This window comes from Cottoperca gobio, chromosome 4, assembly GCF_900634415.1.
Source record: "Cottoperca gobio chromosome 4, fCotGob3.1, whole genome shotgun sequence".
NCBI lineage: Eukaryota > Metazoa > Chordata > Actinopteri > Perciformes > Bovichtidae > Cottoperca > Cottoperca gobio.
Genome location: NC_041358.1, coordinates 20,208,257 through 20,232,734, shown reverse-complemented (window position 1 = coordinate 20,232,734; position 24,478 = coordinate 20,208,257). Strand labels below are relative to the sequence as shown.

Genomic DNA, 24,478 nt, shown 5'->3' with positions numbered 1-24,478 from the left:
GTAGCGCTACGCATCCGTTGCTGCTGACATGTGTGTGTGTTTGTACCTATGTACATCTATCACGGCTGACATTCCAAAACCGTTACCTCAATGGCGCAAAAGCTGCGCTCTGGTTGACATAGTGGAGAAAACACACACAACACGCACGCACACACACACACACACATGCACAGATTCTGAAGAGCCTTGTCAGGAGTTATGAAGTGAGACAAACGTACAGCAGGACCGTCCTGTACCGTCTTCCTGCCTTGAACACATATGCAATCACACTTTTATTCATATTAATTCAAACACAGATCAACAAACACGCCTGTAACCCCCCCACACACACACACCTTTTGGCTAATAACAGCCGCTAAGTGCACACACAAACACATTCTTTACTAGCTTGTAAAGATCAAGGTTAACCAAAGACTTCCTGTCTTGGCCGAGGCTGAGGCAGCAAATCTGCTGCTGTCAGCTGTGCGTTCCCTGGTCAATAAGAGTCTGGAGATTTGATCTCAGTCATTGAGAATTTATTTAGGAAACTGAGGCAGTTGAAGAACAATGCTGCTGATGTGGCAGTGTGATGTGACGCCACTGAGGAGAGTAAAACACAGCAGGCCAGGTGCTGCTGGCTTTGAAAACACTCAAATTACTGACTAGTAAAAAGCCTGCTGTATTTAACGCACGCAACATAATGCTAAAAAATACAATCTAGTTATACTGGATATAAATGAACTTGGCTCAGTGTTGTAAAGAAGTAACCTTATATTTGATATATTTAAAACATGACAGCCAATATAAAAATGATAAACCGTCTTGATTTCGAAGTGGGTAATTTAACAAGTGCTTATTTAACATAACTAATGTTCACTTAAGATTAATAAGCATTAATAAGCACCCTTCCTCAGGGATACAGCATCCTGCCAAGTATTTGTGGTCCTCCTTAAATGTCAAGACATACAAAAAACTAATGTTAAGTCATGATGTGTAACACCATAAAAATACACATTTTCTGTGAGCATCGTGAAGCATTTTATATCATTTAAACTTTTTACATTTTTCAAAACATAAGAAAAAAATAATTGTGTAGTGAAAATGTGATATATATATATATTTATCACACAATTATCGTGGCCAAAAGAATTCAAAATAACAATTTTATCACAATATCTATAGAAAGTTTGAATAAAAAACCCTCAAAATACAAGTGTAGGGAGGTGAAGACAGAGTCTGTAACCTTCCACAGACTTACAAACACAGAAAGACAGACACACACATCAGCGGCTGTTAGAAATCAAAGCCTGTTCTTAGTGTGTATGCACAGACCAAATGATCCACTTTGCTTTATTAGAGCCACATGCTTATGGGTCATTAAATATAATCTGGTGATCTCACAACCACTCCGCACAATGTCTTTCCCAACTACTCTTTGTTGTTGTGCCAACACCCTCGTCAGGAAGAGTTTTTCACGTCTTCAGCAACAGAAGACTTGAGCCTATCCATTCATTCACACACGCACACGCACACGCACACACACACACACACACACACACACGGTTAAGAGCCCTGACAACAGACTGGATACGCCCGTATTAAAGTTGCCCAGGCAAACACACAAACATACACAAGATAATGTCCGTGATACTTTACAGTGTGAAACTCTAAACGGGGTGCGGCCAACTGTTGATTCACTGTCTGCAGTTCTCTGTGGTCACCATGAGTTCTTGTATGTGTGTGTAGGTGAGTGCGCGTGTATGTCCATCTTCTTTTTCATAATTACACCAAGCATCGTCAGATAGATGTCCTGTTCAGGATCAGTTCTGTTCCCTGTGCTACACAGTGTTTTAAAAACGTTTCCTGAAAAGTGGTTCAAATTAAAATCAGTAAATCTACTAAAAAGGTCCGAAAACGTTTTACATTTCTTGAACTTACTGTTGAAGTAGGCAAACTGAAGGTAGTCGTAGTGCAGAGGCAGGAAGTTCTCCATGGGTGAGAGGCGGCCTGGCCGGGTGGCGAGGTCTCGAATACATTCGTGTTCACAGTGCAGCACCTGAGTGAAGTGATCTGCAACAAAAGGGTTTTCAGATCATCAGCTTAACTTTGAGATAGAAAGCCACTTCTTAAATCAAGTCAAATTAAGTTAGGTTGCAGACACTTTGTTCCCTTTTTATTCACTTTCTTTGGAAATAATATGGTCAAATATACAGGAGGACAGTCATGCCGTAGACGGAAAACCTTTAGTTTTGGTTGATTGTAACTGAAACAATAATTTGATCAGTGCCACATATTTCACAGTTAACTATATGACCAATTCCACTGGGCCCATCGAGTCCATTACAAGACTCTGTGTGGTCTTTTGTAAATTGAATGCACTCATGCAATCTGGTCACTATGACAGTATGGTCTGATGACCGCACATCCATTAACTCTGATGAGATCATTGGTGTGATATCAGCTCAGGGTTAGAAAGAATCCAATAGCAGCAGATCTCCGGCTCATTACACTGATGACTTGCATCAGGGCAATGTCGATAGTGTATTTGTCTGTTGTATACTAAACTATATAGATCCCCACTGAACATGACAGCATATCAGTATGTGTCCCTACACTGAAAATAATAAGAACCGTGTATAAAAACAGACGTTGAAAGTTACTCTCAAAGTGCACCAGTGGTGTCTTCTGTTCCCCGTTGTCCAGTTTTGGTTAAGGGTTTGTTATTTGTCGGGGAAAAACACTGGACTGACTTTGACTTGATGAGCTGTATCAAATCCAATACAGCATGTCAGACATGATGTTGTTGTCTGTCTCTGTGCAGTAGATCAACTAAAAGTTGTTCCGTTTATAACAGTAAAGTGCTTTCATGTCTTTGTCTTCCCCGAGGGACCGACAAACAACAGGATTCATAACCACCTGAGGAACAACAGATTTTTACAGGGTGCTCCATATCATTTCCTTATGTCGACGGAAGAGGATAGCATGCGTGTGTGCGCGTGTGCGTGTGCGTGTGTGTGTGGATGTACAGTGAGGTCACTCTTGAGCAGCTGCAGCACAACTTTCCTCATCCTCAGACAGCAGAGTTGAGTCTCAGAGGAGCAGAAATATGAAATGTTTCAGGCCAGAATCATGCAGGATTGTAAAGGGTGTGCAGTTTCTATTTTTCTTGTGAAAATTAAACCACTACACAAGGGAAAAACATTCTCTTTTAATAAACTCACATAATGGATTATATTACACTCAAAAAATAATAATACATACAGTCCATCTTAACACAAATACACATCATAATCACAGACTCGACTAGAGTGGTGTTATGGAAAATAATCCCCTGATTTTAAGTAAAACAGAGCGCGGCCAAAACTAATTAGCCTTCGTTTCTGTGTTTATGCAACCCGGGCAATACATTTTTGAGACAACGCACATTTGTCAGCAATTAAGCTGCGGCTACTGCACAAAAACCCGCCTCAATTTCCAGAGAGAAAGGCCTGACTCGTGCCATCAAAACCCCCGCTGACCAACGTAGATGTGTTTGTATAACAGTGTAATCGCGTAATTATGATCTGGTGCTTTGCTGTGGATACACACATCCCTTCACATCAAAAACGCCAGATTTTCTGCAGGAAGACGACCTGACTCCTGTTGGCTGCAGTACATCAAATGTGACCTTAGAGCTCGTTATTTATGAAGCTCATTAAAACTGTATGACTAACACTCGGTGATGACATAACGCGGAGGCCTCCCTGTGTAACTGCCAGTTTGATGAATGCCAGTGGCTGCAGGGCTGAGCTGTGACTGCGTTATAGTGACCTCTGTCGTTGAGCTGCTCTGTTGTGTTTAGGACACAGAGAGCAGTAGCACAGAGAGGGAGAGAGAACTGAGCTATGGAGACTAGGAGAGGTGCAGTTGTATATTATGTTTTATCAAATGTACTTACTAAAACAGTAAACAATTACTGTAGTCGCCTACTTTGGACAAATTAACACGACTGTTGTGTAACAATGTACTGAACACTGTGACTGAAAGCATGGACTGTGCAAAAGGTGAGTGTGTGTGTGTGTGTGTGTGTGTGTGTGTGTGTGTGTGTGTGTGTGTGTGTAGGAAGATCTGAACCCGAATTCAAAAAGCCTTACATTAACAAGCTTTACGATCAAAAAAAAAACAATAAGAAAATGAAAATATGAATTGGGTGGCCAACATCCAGATCTCAGATGAAGAAGCCTATAAACCGCAAACCGAGAGCACGATATATAATAACATTAGTAGTTTGACGTAAATGAGCGGAAACAAACATAAATACCAGAATGTACCTTTAAGAAAAGATGCCAAGGAAGAAAGAAGGTCAAGGGAGGGTAAAGAGAGACAGAAGAGACACAGGGCGGTCTTGGGTGCACTCAGGCTGCTATCCTGGCCCCGGTTCAGGCTCCTTTCCTGGACTGTCAAAGACGGTAATAGAGCATGTCTACCAAATCCCTGAACTGTAACTGAACGCAGCCCAGCTCAGAGAATATCACTCAACACATTGGCACTGAACTGGAGCTCAGACAGAACCTCACTGACGTTATTACTTACAGTGATTCTTTTATTATTTGATTCATTTCAAAGCCGACATTCCTCTGGATCTGTATGTTGCATACATACAGTGCACACTCGATGCGTTCAAAATCAATATATTGATTTGGGCAGTCAGTTAGATCACCAGGCTCTGGTATGTGCCATGAGTCTTCTACACCTTGGCTTACCACGTCTTAATAACATCATAAGTACAGTTTAGTGACTCCCAAGCGTCTGTAATGTGGTCTCTATTAAAGTCATGTCAATGATCAGATAACGTTTTAAAGTAAAACCATAATCCGGATGCTGGTGGAATAAGAACTGAATTGAAAAGAGCTGCTCCTTTCTTTTCTGGATGCAGTTGTTCAGCTAATTTAATAACCCAGGAACCTCAATGCTGTGGCAAACCCTACAACAAAGAGCAACTGAAGGAAGTCTGTGGGACAACATCTGTGTAGGGGACCTCGTGTCTATGTGTATTAGTTGTGTTTGTTTTTCCCACAGATTACACTGTACTGGCCCTGCTCTGATCTCTACTTAAAGATCTGCTTTAGTTAGACATGTATTTACACATTTCTATCTTAAAGCAATTCAAGCCAAAGCACTGACATTAATATTTGTATTTCAATATTTGGAACTTGTATAGTGCCAGGAAAAGCTTGGCGAACAGTGAAAACAAATATATTGATCAAATAATTTGAAGCTCGGCTGTAACTAAGGGTCCATCATTATTTTTGGGGCTTTTTTTCCCCCAAAGATAGACAATAACCACAAGGCCACCATGATGCCCCAACAGTCTATACGTCTAATGCTATAATATTATTAAGAAAACATGTACAACTAAACACAACTCCCTATATTATTAGCTGTTATCCCTCATCTGCCTTTTGTCTCAGTGACAAACACAGTGCCAAGCCCTGCCAGGGACATTTGATCCCTGAGTGAGCATGAAGGGTGTTGTTGGGCCTCGTCTATGCGTCCCCAGACTCTCGCAGTACAACAAAAAACCAGCTCGGGCTCAGGGCCACGCAGTACAGGCAGACGTGTTGGTGGAACAGTCACCATAAGTTGATGAAATGCTCCACAACTCAACTATTTCATTCCTTTCATCTAGGACTGTAATGGACCTCTGGTGCTTTTCAGAATCAACTAAAGACAGGATTTATGAAACCAGAGGGCGGTGTGTCTAAAAATGAAGACAAAGTGGTATTTACACATCAACAGAAGACACAAGGTGGGGTTTCTCAGAAGGCAGAGAACATCAAAGAAAGCTTTTAATGCATTGCAACACGCAGGAGGTGGTCAGTTTAGAGTCACTTCATACTATAAATAACATATAACAATATGCTGCAGTTAAGAATCTCCAGTAAAACAGCTTGATCCAATGTGAGGTGTCACCTGACTGTCATATCATCATCAACATGTTGTTGTAAATGTAACACACAAAGAGAGTGTACATCATTTAAACCACAACCTAAACAAGAAGGTCCTGGTTCTAAATACAGAAAAATGTGTCGTAACAGTGTAAATAGTACATTCTCCCATTCTGCTTTTTTAAGAATAAATCCAGCTCATTACACCAACAAATCATATCCAAAATCCACATCATGTCAAAAAACTAACAGTAGCAAGACTGACTAATAAATCCAGACATTTAAACTTGCAAGTTCTTCAACTTATTCCTGTGTGTCACAATCGTATCAGACTTTCTATTGGCCCAAAGCCAACGTGTGCGCATGATATATTGCCGCAAATAGTCCCCATCTGCACTTTTTATTGATACAGCACAATTTTAGAATTCATAGCAACTTATTTCACCATGTGCCCCCGGGGGCCCTGACCTCCAAGTCACAGATCTGCATTGTGCAACTCAGGGACATGTTTTGCTCTACTTGAGAAGAGACACATGTCAACAACTCTTTTCTGTTTAAATAAACACGTTCGGATGTCGGCTCTTACCTGATACCACTTCGTAAAGGCTGTAACGGTAGCGGAGGTAGTCGTGGCTCTCAAACCTCTGGGGCCATTGACACAGGGCCCGGCACTCCGAGTCTGCTTTATAGTACTCCACCAAAGCCTTCTCAAACAGAGCGATGGCTTCTTCCTGGTCGCCTTTATCATACAACCTCACTGCTGCTGCGAAGGAGCGCTGCGATAGAGGAGAGACGAGAGAATGATGAGATGAGTATTTATGACCTCCGGCACAGCAAAACTCTTTATGATATGTCTGTGTATCGAGGCATTTATCTTTGACATTTTTATATAAGCAAATATTTGTTTTTCACTTTTAAAGTAAAACTGAAGCCAGTTCATAAAAGTGTTTACAAGTCCTCTGGTGCACATCAAGCTTCCCTGCAGCAGCAGATGATCATTTGTTTGGGATAAACAGAAAGAGAAGGGGATGGGTTAACCTATATAGTTGCCAGAAAGGATTCCCACTGTCACTCCTTTATAAACACATTTAAACTCAGATGTAATATACATTCATTTATGATCCCCAAAGAAAAACTGGTTTGGAAAGTAAATAATACAACTCTAATTATCAACCATGCTTCAACGTTTAATTATTAAGGAACAGTTGGTATGAATAACATATTAAAGTGTGCAGCTTCTCCCAGAAGATGTCCGAGGAACTTGTACGAGCTTGAGAAATTAGAGAGTAAATGAATCAGAGCACAAAGAATCCAAAACTCTTCGGCATTCAGGGTTTCACCGCAACCAGCACTTATAGGTCTAAAAGGGTTTCCAGTAAATAACTGCAAGGGGCCGTTAACACAAAGGCCCCTTCATACAGTGGCAACAAATGTACTTTTCCTTTCAGGAAAGATGTCAAGGAGAGAAAAAAAAGGAGCCAGACATTTTCTCCAGGATTTCAAAAAGAATCATAAACATGCTCAACAAAAGGGACAAAACAAAGTCAAGTGAAAAAGTAAACAAAAAGGTTAACCCACATCTATTTCTATTGTCTCACCTGGTGTGGCCGGGCTTCTCGGTCCACAAAATGATCCTCATTGACGCCCTGCAGGTCTTTGTACTGCTCCAGGTTCTGACCCATCTCCACATGTTCTGGGTTGGCCTGGAAGTAAGTGTGAGCCGCCGCTGCTGCCTTGTCAGGCTGCTTCAACTAAAGAGAGAAACAGAGAGAGAGAAGGAACAAGCGATGTTATTAAAGGAATAACAGAACACGCTTTCAAATTCACCTGTGTAGTTGATGCAGTTAGTTACAATCAGTCATGAAATGAGTGCGTTTGTTCCTGCAAAAAGGTGTTTGCTTAGTGTTTGCTAAGGTCTCCAGCAAAACCCAACATAAACAAACGTGTGTTTCTGTTGAATCAGAAACACTTTTAAAAACCTTTTAAATATGGGAAACTACATTTTCTAAATTTGAACAGAAATCTTTATAAAAGTTTAACTGCTTTTAGAAAAAAAATAGGAAAAACAGACAATCTGCAGGCGTTCTTCTGCAGGAGGAACAGACTACTCGCCAAGCGTTTCCAATAAATCAATTTTTTGGCAAGTCATTTGGAATCCACTCAAAAGAAGTAACATTTCTGAAACCGAAAACAGGAAAAACAGAGCAGATTTACGGACACACACTGTTCCCATCCACATCCTGTCATTAGAGAGAGCCGTCAACATTACAACCAATGTGAGGTCTCTGCACTCAATACATTTGAACTTAAAGGATGTCGGGAGTATTAGAACAAAAATACTCAGCACAGGCCTCACATCCTCTCCCTGAGAAAAGTATCTAACTTAAACACATGAGAAAAGAAACTGTGTACTGTCGCAGGCTGGATAAGAGAAACACTGAGTGGCAGGTTTGTGAGTGATACTGACACAGTGCAGACGATGTCCTGTTCGAAAGACCTAAAGATGAAAAGGATGAAAGACTGCAGCGGTCATTTATCAGCTGGTTGACTGATGAACTAACCCAAACAGAAAAAGTACTTAAGAATAGGTTTGTACTCTACGCATGCAAAGTAATTTGAAATTAAAACTGTAAAAAAGGACACATGAAGCCCAGAGGAGCTTATTATACCCCTAAGGTAAAAATGAACATATTTGATATTGCTTTATATCAAATAAATTAATAGCAAAAAGGTATGTTTTTGCCTTATCCTTAGAAATATCGATTCATCTGCCAATTCAAATGTTGGTAACAGTTTACCACAGTGATGTCTTCAAATCTTAATTTTCTTTTGATCAACGATTATTCCACTAATAGTTTCATCTCTAGATCAGATGTCTCCATCTTTCAGAATTTGTCTGAATATAAGACAGGAAATAATCCTTAAAGTGTATGTTGTCAATAGTGCACTAAAAAGTATTTTCCTGTTGCCGATATATTTCAAAACAAGAATAATGGATAATAAGGATAATCCCCTTCCCCACCACGACCACCCCTTTCCTTCAACATATAAAAGGTATGGAAACCTTTACTCTCTGGTATTACACTTTTCAGAGATCCCAGATGTCTGGTGAAAGCTAGTTTCTTGTAGCTTTAAAATGCTCTTTTATCCCATATAAACATAACTTCAGGAGAACTCGACCATCAGAACCTGCCTGGTCCCAATCAGATAAGACCCTAATCATGATCAAGCCTCAACATGGGTCACCTTACACAACAACCCTACACAATAGCCCTTCACTGCACATGAACTCAACACAGCCAGTTTTGAAGATATATGCTGCCCTGTGACATTTGTTGCATTTCAAATCTGTTCTTGCCTCATTTTCCATTCATTCTCTATACATACAGTACTAACATCTGATTTAAAAAAAGAAGTTAGTTATGTTGTGTTTGACATTAACTGAACTGGGAAAGAAAGTGAGTCAAGCAGGAAACGGGAGGTAGATGACATGCAAATAAAAGAAAGAAACAGAGAGGTTAAAGTAGACAAGGTTAGAGACAGAGCTTGCTCTCTTGTTAAGGATTTGCAGCAACATTATCTCAGTCGCAGTATCTCTGAGACATCTGATCGCATTTGTTGAAGTCCAACAGGTGCAAATGTGAAGCGGATCCCATTGTTTCACAGATGAGAAGGTCAGACTGGCACGGCTGCCAAAAGCACAACTGGCTGAGAGAGCTTCCCAACACACTCAGCCCTCTGTTATGCCACTCAGCACCGATTCATGTTGGCCAGGAAAGACGCTTGTTGTTATGAAAGCTTTTGTTCTTTTTGGGGTGAATTGGCAAGATAAAGCTCGGGAATTCCCCCATTTTTATCCAATATTTGAGATATCTGTACACCGCTGAATGTACAGACCCCATGTGGACGCAAAAACAAAAAAGCACTTTGTTTTCTACTGGGGGGGGGGGGGGGGGGGAACTGTTTCCACAGAGTCTGCACAATACATCATAAAACACACTGAAGTGCTGTTCTGATAGAAGAAGCAGAAATTATTTTTCCCACAAACAACCCACTTCTTTATGAAGAATGACTCCCCGGTGAGACACAAATAGGTCTCTTTCATGTGGTAGCTGAAGAGGCAGGAGAGAAAAGCAAAGCTGGACATGCTTGGTTAACCTTGAAAGGAAAAAAAGAGTTGAAGTGGCGTCGAGTGCATTCCCGAATCGGATCACCTGGCTGAGATGCAGCTTGACGTACATATGAAGTCTTGTGCTTTCATGTGCACCGCATGACATGTTTTATGAAATACTGTAACAGCTGAAAAATACCGAATAAGAGCGAGTTCAAAGAAAAAAAAGTTCACTTGACAAATAAGGATGTAACATTTCTTCTGTGAACGATGAATCAAATCCAAACATCGTGACAATAGTACAGATCGCTCTGGATGTGCATTATGTACTTGTAGTGGGCTTTTCTGTATCTACCATGTTGCTTTGTGGCATTTCTTTCCCTCTCATCCTAATGGATAACCGGCCCAACACAGAACTTGTGATGCCACGCTGCTATATTTGTAGTGTAACTATCAATATTCAACTTTCTGAAACACCAACAGCAGTTTTGAAGTGTTGAATTCATCCCATTGCAAGAAAATTACAAAAAGTGTACAGAACAACTAACTGCAATTACATGCATATGCATAATTTGCTGACTGAGTTCTTACGAAAATATGCAGATGTGCATCACAATCACAAATTCACAAAGTAGAAATAGATTGCACATTGAGGAAAGCTGAGTAATCCAAAAATTCAGTTGCAACACTTGCGCTCACAATAACACGTGGAATGCATTAAACGCTGATGAAATCAGTGTAAGTGTATCTGGGGGCGGATTCTTTTCCCTATAAAGTGATGGCGCAACCTTGAGCACACAACCCGGCTCTATCATGTGTCCTCTGCTGCCGCATTCCTGACAAAGCCTCCCCGAGGTTTTCTCACGGAAGAACATCCTCCTTAAAGACACTATCGTCCACTTGGCTTCACTGGATGTGATAATTATCTGCTGATATGTCTTCGGGAGACTAAACAGCAACGAAGGGAAGAGGGGAAGAAGGTAGCCTGCAGCCACAGACCTGCACTCACCTGCCTCACCTTCCCACCTCTACTGGCCCCGGCTGACCTCAGCCCCTCGGGGTCAACCTGGCTCAGGCCAGAGGGTCAACTGGAGGAAGAGGGGAATTACTCCAGTTCACCATCCCACACAAACACAGCTGTTGTCGTCCACAGCCAGATCTATTGTCCCAAGACTATACATCCTAAAAACCTGGTTAAGCCTTGAGCATGGGAGACATACTGTGTTTATTTCAAAGTCATGGCTAACATTAAACTTTAGGGACCCTTTATGTAAAAACTGGTCAAAAACACAAAAGGTTGTCTGGAACAGTTAGGTAGAAGAAGGGCGAAGAAAAAAAGAGCAGATCTACTTCGTTCCAGTGCATGACTCACACTTGATAATATATTTACAACCATAACTAACAGTAACTGAGCTCACACATACAAGATGGTCACTACTATTTTATGGAGACAGATTTCAACATGGAGGATTTTTTAGAGTCCGAGTACTGTATCAAACTGTCAAAGAAACAAAACAGTCCAAGCGTAGAGATATTGAATTGAAAACATATGCTCATCTATCAACCAGAGTGAAAAGCAGAAACACCCCCTCATGATGACAGAGCAGAAATCAATCATGGAGTTGCTTTAAAGTGTGATTGCCATCATACTGAACAGTGCAATGGAAAACAATGCAGCCTAGAAACAGTTGTGTGTGGGTAAATCAAAATGACTCCTCTCTCCGGTGTCTGCTACAGAGGAGAAAACAGATACTGAGAAAGTACGTTTCTGTGAAAACCTTAGCCTGTGTTAGCCTCTGGCAACTTCTCTACATAGGAGTGAAAGTATGATGAAATCCACATATTTCGTGATGTAATACATTTTCTGGAAACTAAGTTGAGAAAATAATCGCGGACAAATGTATACAGTCTCATGGTATGGATCATACACCCCGTCTCTTTAAGTAGTTCAGCATGTTACTAGTTCTTTCTTTGCAAAGTGTGTTTATACATTAAAGACAATGTATACTTTTATTATAGAATTAATGTGACACATTTTTATTGAGCTATCACTACACAACAGAAGTATTTGAAACTCTAATCAGTGAATTCTGATATTAAACTGAACAAGTTTTTAAATAAAAGCGACACTGAAACTCTGCCATTAAAAGCAAACCTTTGAACACATTCAGAAGTGTACATCTTGTACCACATGAGTACAGTTTTCCTCTCACATGAATTTCAAAGGAGCACCTGTAGAGGTGAATAACTACCACTCAGTCAGAGCCCTCAGTTTACCCTCCTCACTAAACAGCAACCTGTGTTAGAGCTGCTGGACCGCCCTACCACTCTGACAGAAATGCTCTTGATGTGGGCACTGAGGAGTGCCAAGGCAAGCCTACATTTGCATGCTTTTCTCCTCTGGGCCTCGTTCTTGATTCACAGGTATGCAAATAGGCCTGGGCTGGCGCCACAGATGCAGAGATGATGTTGTGACAAAACGCACGTATCCCAAAGCCACAAACCAGCTTGATAAAAGTTACACGGATGGCTCGTATCAAGGGTCAGGTAAAAAGTTCTCAAAACTTGAGAGACAAGCTGTTTCAAAAGAGTTTATACTGTTCCCAAGAGGTTAGGAAACTCTTGTGAAGTAGACAGAGGTTAATGTCAAGGTTAACACTGGACACAAATACAGCTGCAATATTTGAGAAGACATCCGCGTGCAGTGAGGAGGTCAAAGAGAGTGTCCTTCAGACCTCCTGGTACGAGTGGTGTCATTATGCAGGGGGGGGGGAGGGGGCTGCGAAACCAACAATACGACATTCACACCCACTTTACGCCGTGACTGGTCAGATGTGCGGAGGTGAGGCAGATTTAAACGTTCAGACGCAATGCAAAGCCATCTGACAATTCAATGCATCGGCCAATCAAACGTACAATCCTGATGAATTAGTTCATAAGAAAATCTGCACTTTACATCATGCTCATCAAACAGATGGTTAGGTTAGGTTTCTGCCATCTGATTGGTCTAAAACACATTGAAGTATTGCTCAAATTAGACTTCCTAGATCCCCATTCTATCTGTAACAATACACCCACACCATTCCAGCCATTTTCAGTCTGAACTCCTCTTAAGTGCGAATTGCTTACGTCTTACAGCTGCAGTTAAATAAAGCATTTAGCCTGCCAAATCTTAAATGACCCTTCCTGAAAAGGTGCATTACTCATCACTGGCTACCTACAGTACAGTATGGCCTCAAGCTACTTTGCATTGAACGTATTCCAGCTGAAACATCTGCAGGCGTGATAACAGCGTCCTTATACAGCCAATAATGGTTTTAAGGCCAGTGAAGTGAGAGAAGTGGTGTCTGCTTTAGAAAGGTCAATGAGATACAGCTGTTTAGGAATGTACTGGTGAGGAACTGTCACGTTATCAGACATACAACAGAGGTTTTCACCTCAACTTGAGCTTGTAAAAACATTTGAAGGAAGGGGATGGAAAGGGGAAAAAAAGCTTGTCCTGAAATCCCGTTAAAGTGGAACTCTGATCTGTATTGAAGTAGACGGATAATAACTGTCAATAGCTCTTACAATCTGGACCTATGGATTTATAAACACAAGGAAATACAGCTTTGCTGCACAGCTGGGCTGAGGACTGAGTGTGTTTGTGCTCATCAAGTGTTTTAATGGGAAGAATATTTACTCCTCTGTAAACACAGAAGTCAATTTTATGACCACACCAATGGCAAAGTTTACTGTCACTAAAACAATATTTGTGTTATGAGGTGGAGGATTTATCGTCACAAAAGGTATTTATTCCCCAAACAAGCACGTAGACCACATAATTATCTGTCTTGGGTATGAAAGCAGACATAACAAAGCCAAACATTTCAGCGGTTTAGACACAACATGAGGCAAACCATATGTTAAGAGAAGAAAGTCCATGTTTGAGTTCATACTGTAGATGGATCCGGAAATACTTTTGAGTCGGGGGTTGTTGCTTCACGCTTGGCTTAGTTTATTAGAAAGGCTCAAAACTCAACTGTATCCGCAACACAGACTACCAACAACTGTTAAACAACGGAGAGCTTCTTGTACAGCTGCTTGTGTTTGGACACAATTTTAAGTTTGGCTTTGGTTAAATAAATAAAAAAGTTTTATTTCTCAAATTATCGTTAGTTGCAGCTAGGCATGGGACATTATAACAATTCTTGTCATGATTATCCTGGCCTAAAAATAATCACGACTCACGATATTATTCTCTCTGACTCTCTGGCACTAAAATTCACTGGAATCCCTTTTCCTTACATTCAGTTAAAGTCAAGATGAAATGGAAAATGCACTTTTAGATCACATTGTCGGTCATATTGTACACCTATGTAAAAATATATGCCAAAAAATATTCATATTTTTAAATCAAAAAATAAATAGTCTTTTCTTCCTGTAAATCAAAAATATGACGTGTGAGTACGTTAGCTGGTATCAATTATATCATGACATCCTTCCATCATTCAATCTGCAACTTTTAGCGACAAGGGCGCCATGGGGCCACAGTCCTCTGTAGCTGCCGCATCGTGCTAATTAATGAAAATTCGCGATAAAATCCTAAATATCGTCCCAAGCCTAGTTACAGCACGAGTATTGATTAATTGTATAAGTACATCTATCTGAACAATTTATTGAATACAGACATAAAATGCATAATGGTATTTCTACTCAAATCAATAATGGCATCTTTAAAAGGTTTCCAATGTCGATGTCCATTAAATGAAAGAGTTTCAAGCTTGAGAAAACATATGCCACTTTGATATGAGCATCTGGTTGGAAAGTGAAATTTCACAATACTTGTGAATCATTTACAAATGGGAGGAGGATTGGGATTACATTTGCCTGGTGATGAAAGCTGCATACGCCCCTTGACTCTATCAAACCAAGCTTTTTATTGCCAGTGATAGCTGTAGCAGCTTTGCTGAGGGGAGGTATTGGCACCAATGCCTGGCACGAGGAACTCACTGTAGGAAAGTTTGATCTAACTGACTGATTACCTCCCCATGAGGAGAGTGCCCCACTTCCTTCCACTCTGGATCGTTTCAAAAAAGGCACACAGCGAGCACTGACTGACGATTCAAGGAACTTCAGAAATTCCTGGAAGTCTGGAAAACAACTTATGTCTGTTTTTGAGTGTTCACACTGAAAGATCCCCTTCTATAAGACAATACTGCAGCTCCCCCATCCAACCACGCTTAAGTAGGATTTAACAAGCTGAAGAAGACGACATTCTGGTGGACACGCGTACTTGCACACGTGTCCAAACACACACCACTCGAACACTGAAATACAGAGGCAAAGGGTGCTCATGATGTATGTGTGACGCTAATTGGACAGGAAAACATTACGGCCTCTACAAATTAACCTCTCCATCATTTACCCTTAAGTCTTTCGTTTCATTAGCGCGGTAGCTTTGATGGACAAAAAGCTTCTTCAGTGCATGCTTACTGTACACACAGGCCACATAATGTCTTTACTGTACACCAGAGGTGTGAATTAGTCGCTTGATAATCTCAGCTAAATGAACCAGACAAGGGTTTGTTTTTGCTCTGCTGCTAAATCAAACAACACTTTAACACAAGACCTGGACTGTAGCTAGCATTTTTTGCCGTGCCAGTCAGGAAACCAGACAGCCGGTCAGTGTGTACAATATATGCAACATGGCTAACACATTAAGCACATGCTGTGGAAAAGTGGAGGGAGGGGACATCTTAGTGATGTCATGGGTAAAAGTTGTCCACCTTGATGTCTTCCCTCTTCCTCCTCTTTGCTCTCTCCATCAAACCACCCCTCTTTCTCTCATCTGTCCATCTCGCTGACAGCTTAGCACAGTAGCCCCTTTCTGCCTGTCCTCGGCCCACCCTGGGCCAGAGTTTGTTCCTCCTATAAGGTCATGTCAAAGGAATGCCTGAAAAAGCCATACCGCTGTCGCTGCTAAAAAGCCTCTTTCATTACCCCGTGATGGACACAGGAGGCATGACGGCGCTTGTTTCTTCCCTTCGTCGGCCTCTATCCGTCATCCATCTTAAGAATCCTGAGCAGGCCGAGACTGTACATCGAAAAGAAAACAGTAGAACAATAATAACGCTACTGTACACTGGAGCAAACCTTGACTTTGGCTTGGTGTTGCCGTGCTGTGTGGGCTGACGCTGCTGGCTTTGATTAGAGAGAAATATGAGTGAACGTTCTTGACCACAGTGGCCTGTAAGGAACCCAGAATGTGGAACAGGCGCTCATGATCAAGAGTCTATTAGTTATCAAAACACAGTTCATGTCCATTATGAACTAATCTGGATCAGGCAACTTGAACTGTTGTTTGTACATCTGTAGTTGTGTCTGCCCTGGGGCTGACATCATTTGGATGTATAGAAGGAATGACTGCTTCCATTATCCTCTCCATCGCCAGTGACAGCCCAGTTAAGCCATGTGGGAGTTAACACTGAGAGACTACACAACCTTTTTTTTCCTCGAAGCTATCCTGAGGCCACCAGACACCACACCAGCTACTGTATCCTTAGTCAACCATCACACCCTTTCCCATGTCTGATCTCGCTTCCTGGGCAGTTTCAGGACACACAAAGCCAGCTTTGTGTGGAAACCTCAAAAACACAAGGTGTGTACATTTTAAGTAGTGCAGACGAGTGGAAAATCACCTATAATGTCTTCCTCCTCCCCTGCCGCCTAAATGCCCTCCTCCCGACACCTCTCACGTTCCCTTCTGCCCAAAATACAGTAACACACACACACACTCTTTTCTCTCAGGAACTTCTATAAACAGCTGCATACGCCCACTGACCGACGTCTTATTTTTACGCCTAAATCCTCTGATCTCACACTCCACCAGTTTCCATTCACATAAAGGTGCCTTTTTCAAGACTGGAAAAACACTCTCCAACTGGTCTCAGAAATCTGAAATGTGGCTAACAGTTGTGTTTTGTTCCTCTGACTTTGCCTTTGGTGGAGGATGTGCTGTAAGTATGGAAGGTATATACAGACTGGAATTGAAGCCCACACATGGGGAATTAGCAGTCAGGCTTTTCCTCAGAAATCCCTTCTGTGTTGCAATAGCTTAAAGGAATAGTTCAATGTTTTAGGAAATACGCCCCTTTGCTTTCCTGCCGAGAGTTAAAGCATATCTACATGTGTTTCCGCCTCCTGTGTGTAAATTATTCTTTATTATAGTGTGTGTGTGTGTGTGTCTGTGTGTGTGTGTGATCAAGGTAAAATGTGGTCCTGGTGCCACCTACTGCAGCGGGAACTATCAAAGAGGCGGCTTTGCCAGGTAATAGCGTCGCAACCGTGCAAGATGTTTTCAAAAAACTTTACAGATGTGTAGTAGAGATCAGAATGAAGGCTGACTTTGATGTGACGTGTGATCCGAGCAAGCGAGCCAGAAGTAGGGCCCCCCCCACTTTACGCCCCTTGCCCGAAATGGCATTGTGGCTGGTGTGATCCCTTTGCAAGATGGTCGCTAGTTCCTTCTATGTTTTCTTTACATTGTGGTTGTGCTAAACGGTAACTGCGTCCTACTGGACACGTGCGTTACATCCTCCATCTGTACGTGGTGCTCATGAAAGTATGAGTACCAGTACCAGCCCAATTCTCAGCAAGAAAGCGAATAAGCACATTTCTCAAAATCTCAAACTATTCCTTTAACATGCTCGTCTCGGAAGTGACCACTATCTCAGAGGAGAAAGACCGAACCCCTTTGGAAATGTTGTAGACCTTTTACTCTGTTTCCCCGAAAACTTCAGAGATGAGGGGATTTCCCTTCAGAGAGGAGCGCTACAAGGAACAGTACAATGAAAAAGGAACATTTACAAGCACGCCACTCAGAGACAGGGGTCAAAGGTCACCCTCTCACATGAGCGTGGGCGCATTCACTTTTCCACTGCGCCTGGCTGGAAAAATAAGAAAAGCTGAGCATGATGTAGTGTTTAAGTGTTAAATCTAAAGCAGACAAATGTTTACTTCAAACACAAAAGGGTCTTCAAGAAAGCACAAAGGAGGACGCTATGAGGAACTGTGTGTAGGTGTTTGTGTGTGTGTGTTTGAGTGTGGCAGCGAGTATGTGTGCCCCAGCAGACAATGCAAGCATTCATCGAGCCACTCAGTTCTCACCCTGTCCGGCCCCCACATAACCCAGAGAAATATAAAATATATTTGTTCATGTTGAAATCAATCTGGTGTTGTAGCAATGAGCCACTTCTAAAAGACAAACGGCTTTACACAACACTCAGCAGTGAGACTGAAATGCATCTGAGAACCAGAGATGGATGCAATGATCGCTAATAAGTCACGCTTTCAAAAAGGGGAGTTATTCATTTGGAAACTATTGGAAGCCATCAAACATGTGTAATGAAACACAAATCTACACCAACAGTGAGCATTTACGAGCAACTGCCCATGTCACTAAGGAATGTTTATCAGCAGTAGTTTATCAGGAGTGAGTTGGCTGTCATGACAGACATATTATCTAAAAGACTTAAGACAGCCGAGTGTCAGAAGATTTCCCCCACAGATTACAGTATGAAAGGTTCAAGTGCCCTGGAGGAGTATTTCCTGGTTCAAACGTCAAACATGGTTCAGCCTCCCTCCTCTAGTGGATGGGTACACCCTTTTCTGGGGGCTAAATTTAACAATGACAGAGCAGTCCTGTCCAATGATATAGCACAAAATCAGCCCATCAATCAAGCCGAAGCACCCTGAGCCCTGGAAAAATAAACACTCCCCAGGCGTTCTTCAGACATGGAAAATGTCAATAAATGGCCAAGAAATAAGACATTTACAGAAAATCCAGCATGATTCAAGGAATACCTAAAAGGATAAAGGAATGCAACTCCTTCAGTCTCTTTCTAAAGCTACTGGTGGTATGCTAGCTGAGACTAAGCTACCAAGACCCCAAGCAGAGCATAGGGCTGAAATGACAACCAGAGAGGCCAGTAGTTCATTATATGCAGCCTCTTTTTCTAATAACAAAATGGTCCTGTAACAGCTTTCTTGCCCATAAAAGAATCTTCCCATGCACTGAATAGGTAAGATAGAGTTTACAGTAAGCTACCTCCCCTGGAGTTGCACAGTTTAGTTCCCCTGCAGAGACCACCGCTAGAGAGGATGCAACCGGATCCAGGATATGCTCCCTGCGGGGATAACAGTCACACGTCATGGGGGGAGAAGGGTGAGAGGAGCTTAGTGCTCAGCTGCAAAAGGGAGGCAAGAAATGCAGACACAGGTTGTTCATGTAAACACTCGGGATGCAGAAGACACAATTCCAGTTCAGAAGATATAAGCAGTGTAACTTTTGGCTGCAGTGGTGACAGACAAACATGGCGTTTCTTGTCTTACCAGTCCATTCTCTTCCTACAGCAATAATAAAGGACACCTGTTGGTTAAGACCATTCGCCAACCAGTCTGATCTGCTGGTCATGCGCTTTGTTTTACTCGTGAGGAGGAAGACATACATCACCAGCTGAGATCAATTTAAGTTGTTTTTCATTTCAGAGCAAATTCAACAGTTTATTTAAGACTGACATCTGGCTTATCATAAATCTGGAACAGTAATGCGAGGCTTTCGGTGTTGTGTTGTCCAATAAAGAAAAGAAAAAGTGCTAAAAACAACAACAAAACCTTTAAGACTTGTGTCAAGTGAATGGAGAAATATAGTCTGTATTATGATAGAAATCCCTGTGCAGTAAATCCAGTAAGCCCATTTAAGAATGTAAGAATGAAAACATTGATGTAAAATAAGAACAAAGTGTTGGGTGTAAATTGCACTGACAGGCTGAAACCATTATTGTGGATAGAAGAAATTCTTGACATAGTTGGAAACACAACCGAGAAATGATTTAAAGACCAACTGCAAAGACACTCTCAAGCACCGAGACACACTTTTACATTCACCCAGTGGGAGATTTTGGCACAGACAGCGTTCCCGTGACAGCAACAATAACTTAAATTTATTGCAAGTGCATTTTAACAGTTCAACTACACTATGCACATAATGAGATGATACAGAAAGCAAATAAATCTTCAGTGGGTAGTGTTGGGAGAAAGAGCTGACCTTAAGACCTCATTTCAGACATTTCCTCAGCCCGTCACCACTTCCCTCTGGGGCGTCGTCTTCAAAAACCTCGGGCCACGCTGCAGTGTCGGGGGTCGACACACCGTCGCATTTCATCTGGCTTTTTTTATTTTTACACACACTTGCTGTGAGTTGGAGTGTGTGAACACATGTGTGAGAAAACTCTAACTTGTGAATTTGTTTGCATGTGTGAGAGGCCATGTCTGTCGGCTGGTTTGTGAGGGAGAGGTCATAACTCTTCTATACTGAGTGCGTGCACACATGAGAACACGAGGAAAGTTACTCCAGACACTGTTCCCCATGTCGAGAGACAAGTGAAATATGAATAAAACAATAGGTGGGAAAAGCATCGATTTGACAACTTACTACGTTAGGGCCCGGCGTTATGGAGAAAATCAATTATCACAATATCTTTTTACTAAATACCTCGATATCGATATGACGGCGATATTGTAGGGTTGACCATTGGTGCTTTCACTAAATATTTACACAATGAGATCTTTGATAAATAATCTTAATAAAATGGGTAGAGGCAAAGAATAGAACAGCTAGAACAGTCTGGTGAGTTCAGAAAATGATATCACTTTACTGCAACGCAGCCTTTAAAACCAGGACAACGCTTATGCCACATTACAATATCCAAAATCTAAGACGATATCTATTCTCATATTACAATATCACGATATACTGTATTGCCCAGCCCTCTACACAATATTTAGATTTCCACAAAAATCATAATTATAAACAGGGGGATGTACTCCTTCCATCCTCCAGCTTTGCATTGAGAATAACCATGTGTACGCCATTTCCCACACATAAACTTGCATTATTATTCGTTATGCATGCTTCTTTATGAGATGATAATGACGAGATCTTATTATGATAATGCACACCAACGTTTCCAAATACAGAGAAAGAAGTCAAATCTGCAGAGGAATTGTTCTTTGCAACACATAAACCCAGCATTGCTGTTAAGGCTGAAACCCAGTTTTCTAAAAGGACAGTCCCCAGAATGGCCGAGAAGACTTTGGTCCCCCTCGAGCTCTCATCCACATGACATTCAGACAGTTTATTTCTATTTGAGATATCTTACTTCCAAATAATGTGACCCTCTTTTCAGCTTAATTGGTGGATGTAATTAAAACCCCCCCCAGAGGGTGATTGAGGTAAATCTCTTCAAAGGCCTCTAAAAGTGATCTGTACTCCCTTCATAAACACGACATGTTCCTGTTGCTGCTGTCACATTACATAAATCTAGTTTTCTTGACACACAGCATGCTGACTGGAATTCCGTCCAAATAAACGCACTCTCACACCACACATCAGATCACATGATATTGATTACTAGACATTTTCCTAAGATCCAATCACATCTGAGCATTTTGGGACCAAAGTGTGTGTGTGTGTGTGTGTGTGTGTGTGTGTGTGTGTGTGTGTGTGTGTGTGTGTGTTTCTTAATGTCATATCTCTGAGCAGTTGTTCTCCATAACAGTAAAATCCAAATTATGAGTTTGTGCTTCGTTTGCTTTCAGGAGAAATTTTATTTGCTCTCGGTTTTGCAGTGTTGTGTAAAAGAAGTAAGTAAGCAAGTGTGTGAGCAAGCAAGTCTGCGCCTGCCCCTTCTTCCAGTCTCCGGCTCAACCCCCCTGCACAGGCGGTGATTTGCATTTTCCTTTGATGTGACTGGTTGTGAGCGGCTGGACAAGGGCTGAGGTCAGGGGTCGTGTGTTGCCAGGCTGATGACTTAGTCTCAGGAAACAGCATGCCTCACATTCTCAAGCAGTGACGGAGAAGCCAAGGTGTTCAGGCGAGACACTCAATGCTGAAGGTAACTACAGCCCAACAGATGAAGAGAAACTCTGATGTGACCATCGCTTCAATCAAAGTCTTTTAATTTGAAAGGTTTTAATAGACTTTTAAAGCCGGCATGTGGAACTTTTGTCTCCCCCCTCTGGCAGTGAGAGTAATTACCATATGAAAGAAACCATAGCGACGGAGCCGCAGCTCGGAGTATGGCGGAAGTTAAGTTTCTCGAGTGTTCAGAGGAAGGATCAAAGGAAAAAACTAATTTCACAGGAAGACTTGAAAGAGCGCTCCTGGGTGGAGGGAGGGGGGGGGGGGGGGGGGCAAGCTTACCTGCAGGCATACGTGCACCAGCTCGAGAAAGTCGCAATAGATGCCATACAACACAACTCCTGTATACTGCGAAACACAGAGCGCTTTCCCTGGCGGCTATGGGTGTAATCAGCATTGTGTCAACTCCTTTGGTAAGGGCTTGAATGTAACGGACACTCATTTATATGGAAAAGTCCCGCACTCACAGTTAGTCAGCATATACAGGCGGGGACAGGATTGGGGTCTGGAAAATACCCCAATAAAAGAATCGAGGTGCTCACATATTTTTCCCATGCTAGTGGCTGAGCTCATTGGATGGTAAATAATAAATATCTCAACAACTACTGGATGGATTGCTGTGAAATGTTGTGCAGACATGCTAACACGTTAAGGTGAACGTATGGTGAACATGTTAAACATTAAACCTGCTTAACATATCAGCAATTTCATTGTGAGGATGTTAGCATTTATCTCAAAACACTCCTAAATACAGTGTCTAAAAGTACCCATGACAAAAACTATTGTAAAAAATATATTGTGCGTATTAAACGCACAGCATTCAAGTAACCCTCACTAATAAGTCTACTACAGACACACGTTAGGAACAGTTGACACTTGTCGATGTGACTTCAGAGTCTGATTCTGGGTAAAAGACAATAAAAAAGTCTTACGGCCTCGTAAGAACAGCCTGGATTACCACTGTGGAAAATTCAGCTAAAGACTTTCCTTTATTTCTTTAATTCTTCCCTTTAGTCTTTAAACGTTGGTGTGTTTTTACTATACCACCTGGAAATCTGGACGCAAAAGACATGTTATCAAAACCATCACCAAGCCCAAAGTGTGGTTAAGGGGGGAGTATAGCGACAGTGGTATGGCCCAATACTGCCTTATTTCATAAAAGAGACTATGTTGGGCTGATAATAGGGCAGGGTAGGACTGCTTGACTGCACTGTGTAATCTAGGTTGTGGTCTTGTACAACATGAATGAAACCGTCAGGAGTAGGATCCTGCCTTTAATTTCAGTGATGCTGCTGGCTCGTCTTAGCTGCTGCGACTTCAGAGTCATTGGCCAAGCACATGCAGCATTTTAAACAGAAGTTACTATGATATAGAATCAGAGGACACCGCAGTCAAAATCTTACCTAGAAATAAAAACAAGCCACGTTTATCTCTCACAATCATAAATTCCAAGACCTGCCAATAATATGCTCCATGTGTTTTTCCCTTGAGACCTTAAATATGGTTCCAGCAAGGATTTCCATCCTTAATTATGAAAAGCTGCTTCCACTTTACTTCTGCCCTCCATTGTTCTTTGTTACGAGGGCAACCCTCACGTGCCTCTGCTGTTAGAGGTGCTGGGACCGCTAGCGATGTGTGTGCAGGCTAATGGAAACCAATTGACCCGAGTTGAGTCCAAGTCTGTCCATTTGGTTTTCATTCCATGCCAAATTAAAGAAAGAGTAAAAGACTGTATCCATGATTGGGAAACTGAGCTCTTGTAAGCTGCAGAAACTAAGTCCAGGCATGAATTCTTCACGGTGTGATAGGTTAAAAACAAAACAAAGGATCTGGTCCAGATGTGGGCAGTCTGTTTACAATCTCACACTATTTGCTTGTCTGTTGATAACATCGTTTAGATTCTATTTCCTGTTGTATAAAATCCTGTGTGGCCACACACTGAGATACACCGGTGTCCTCAAGTGTGTATGTGAGCGTCACAATACAAGTGTTTATGTGAATGGATTCAAAGTATGAGATCATAAATTCAACACGTTGCAGTTTTATTAGTGAGACTCAGAAAGAATGTTGTTTTAACGTTGAAGAAAACATGAAAACAATTTAAGCAGCAGGCGGATTTTACTTTATAATATTCGACTTTTATATTTGTTTTTCTTAGCGTCTATAAAATCACAGAGGCTACACAAAACGCCATTAAAAATGTAATTAACTGCTTAAAAAAAAACCAGCCTCCGACTCACACCAGCACCTGAGGACACTAAGAAAGCACTGAAAGCACTGTGGGAGATGAAAATAATCACCTCCATCTCCCTGAAAAAGATCTCATATCCTGTGGAGATAGAGCCTTGAGCGTCCCTTGAGAAGACTTGTATCTCAATGAGACTCATGATTGACTGACAGACTTCTGATACAATCAAACTGTAAATAATTTGTGTCCTAATTTTGATGTTTTCCCACAAGTCCCACAGATCTGCTATGTACTTTCTGATCAGCAGGAAT

The 24,478-nt window shown here is 41.6% G+C and overlaps 1 protein-coding gene across 1 annotated transcript in view; it reads right to left on the bottom strand.

The window, feature by feature from the left end:
* Positions 1-24,478, bottom strand: part of p3h2 (prolyl 3-hydroxylase 2) — a 55,443-nt gene that overhangs the window by 9,201 nt on the left and 21,764 nt on the right. Inside the window, exons 2-4 of the mRNA XM_029430232.1 lie at positions 7,505-7,657; positions 6,493-6,682; positions 1,918-2,049 (exon numbers count right to left, since the gene is read on the bottom strand). Coding sequence (XP_029286092.1) covers positions 1,918-2,049; positions 6,493-6,682; positions 7,505-7,657 — 475 coding nt within the window. The remainder of the gene's footprint in view (positions 1-1,917; positions 2,050-6,492; positions 6,683-7,504; positions 7,658-24,478) is intronic.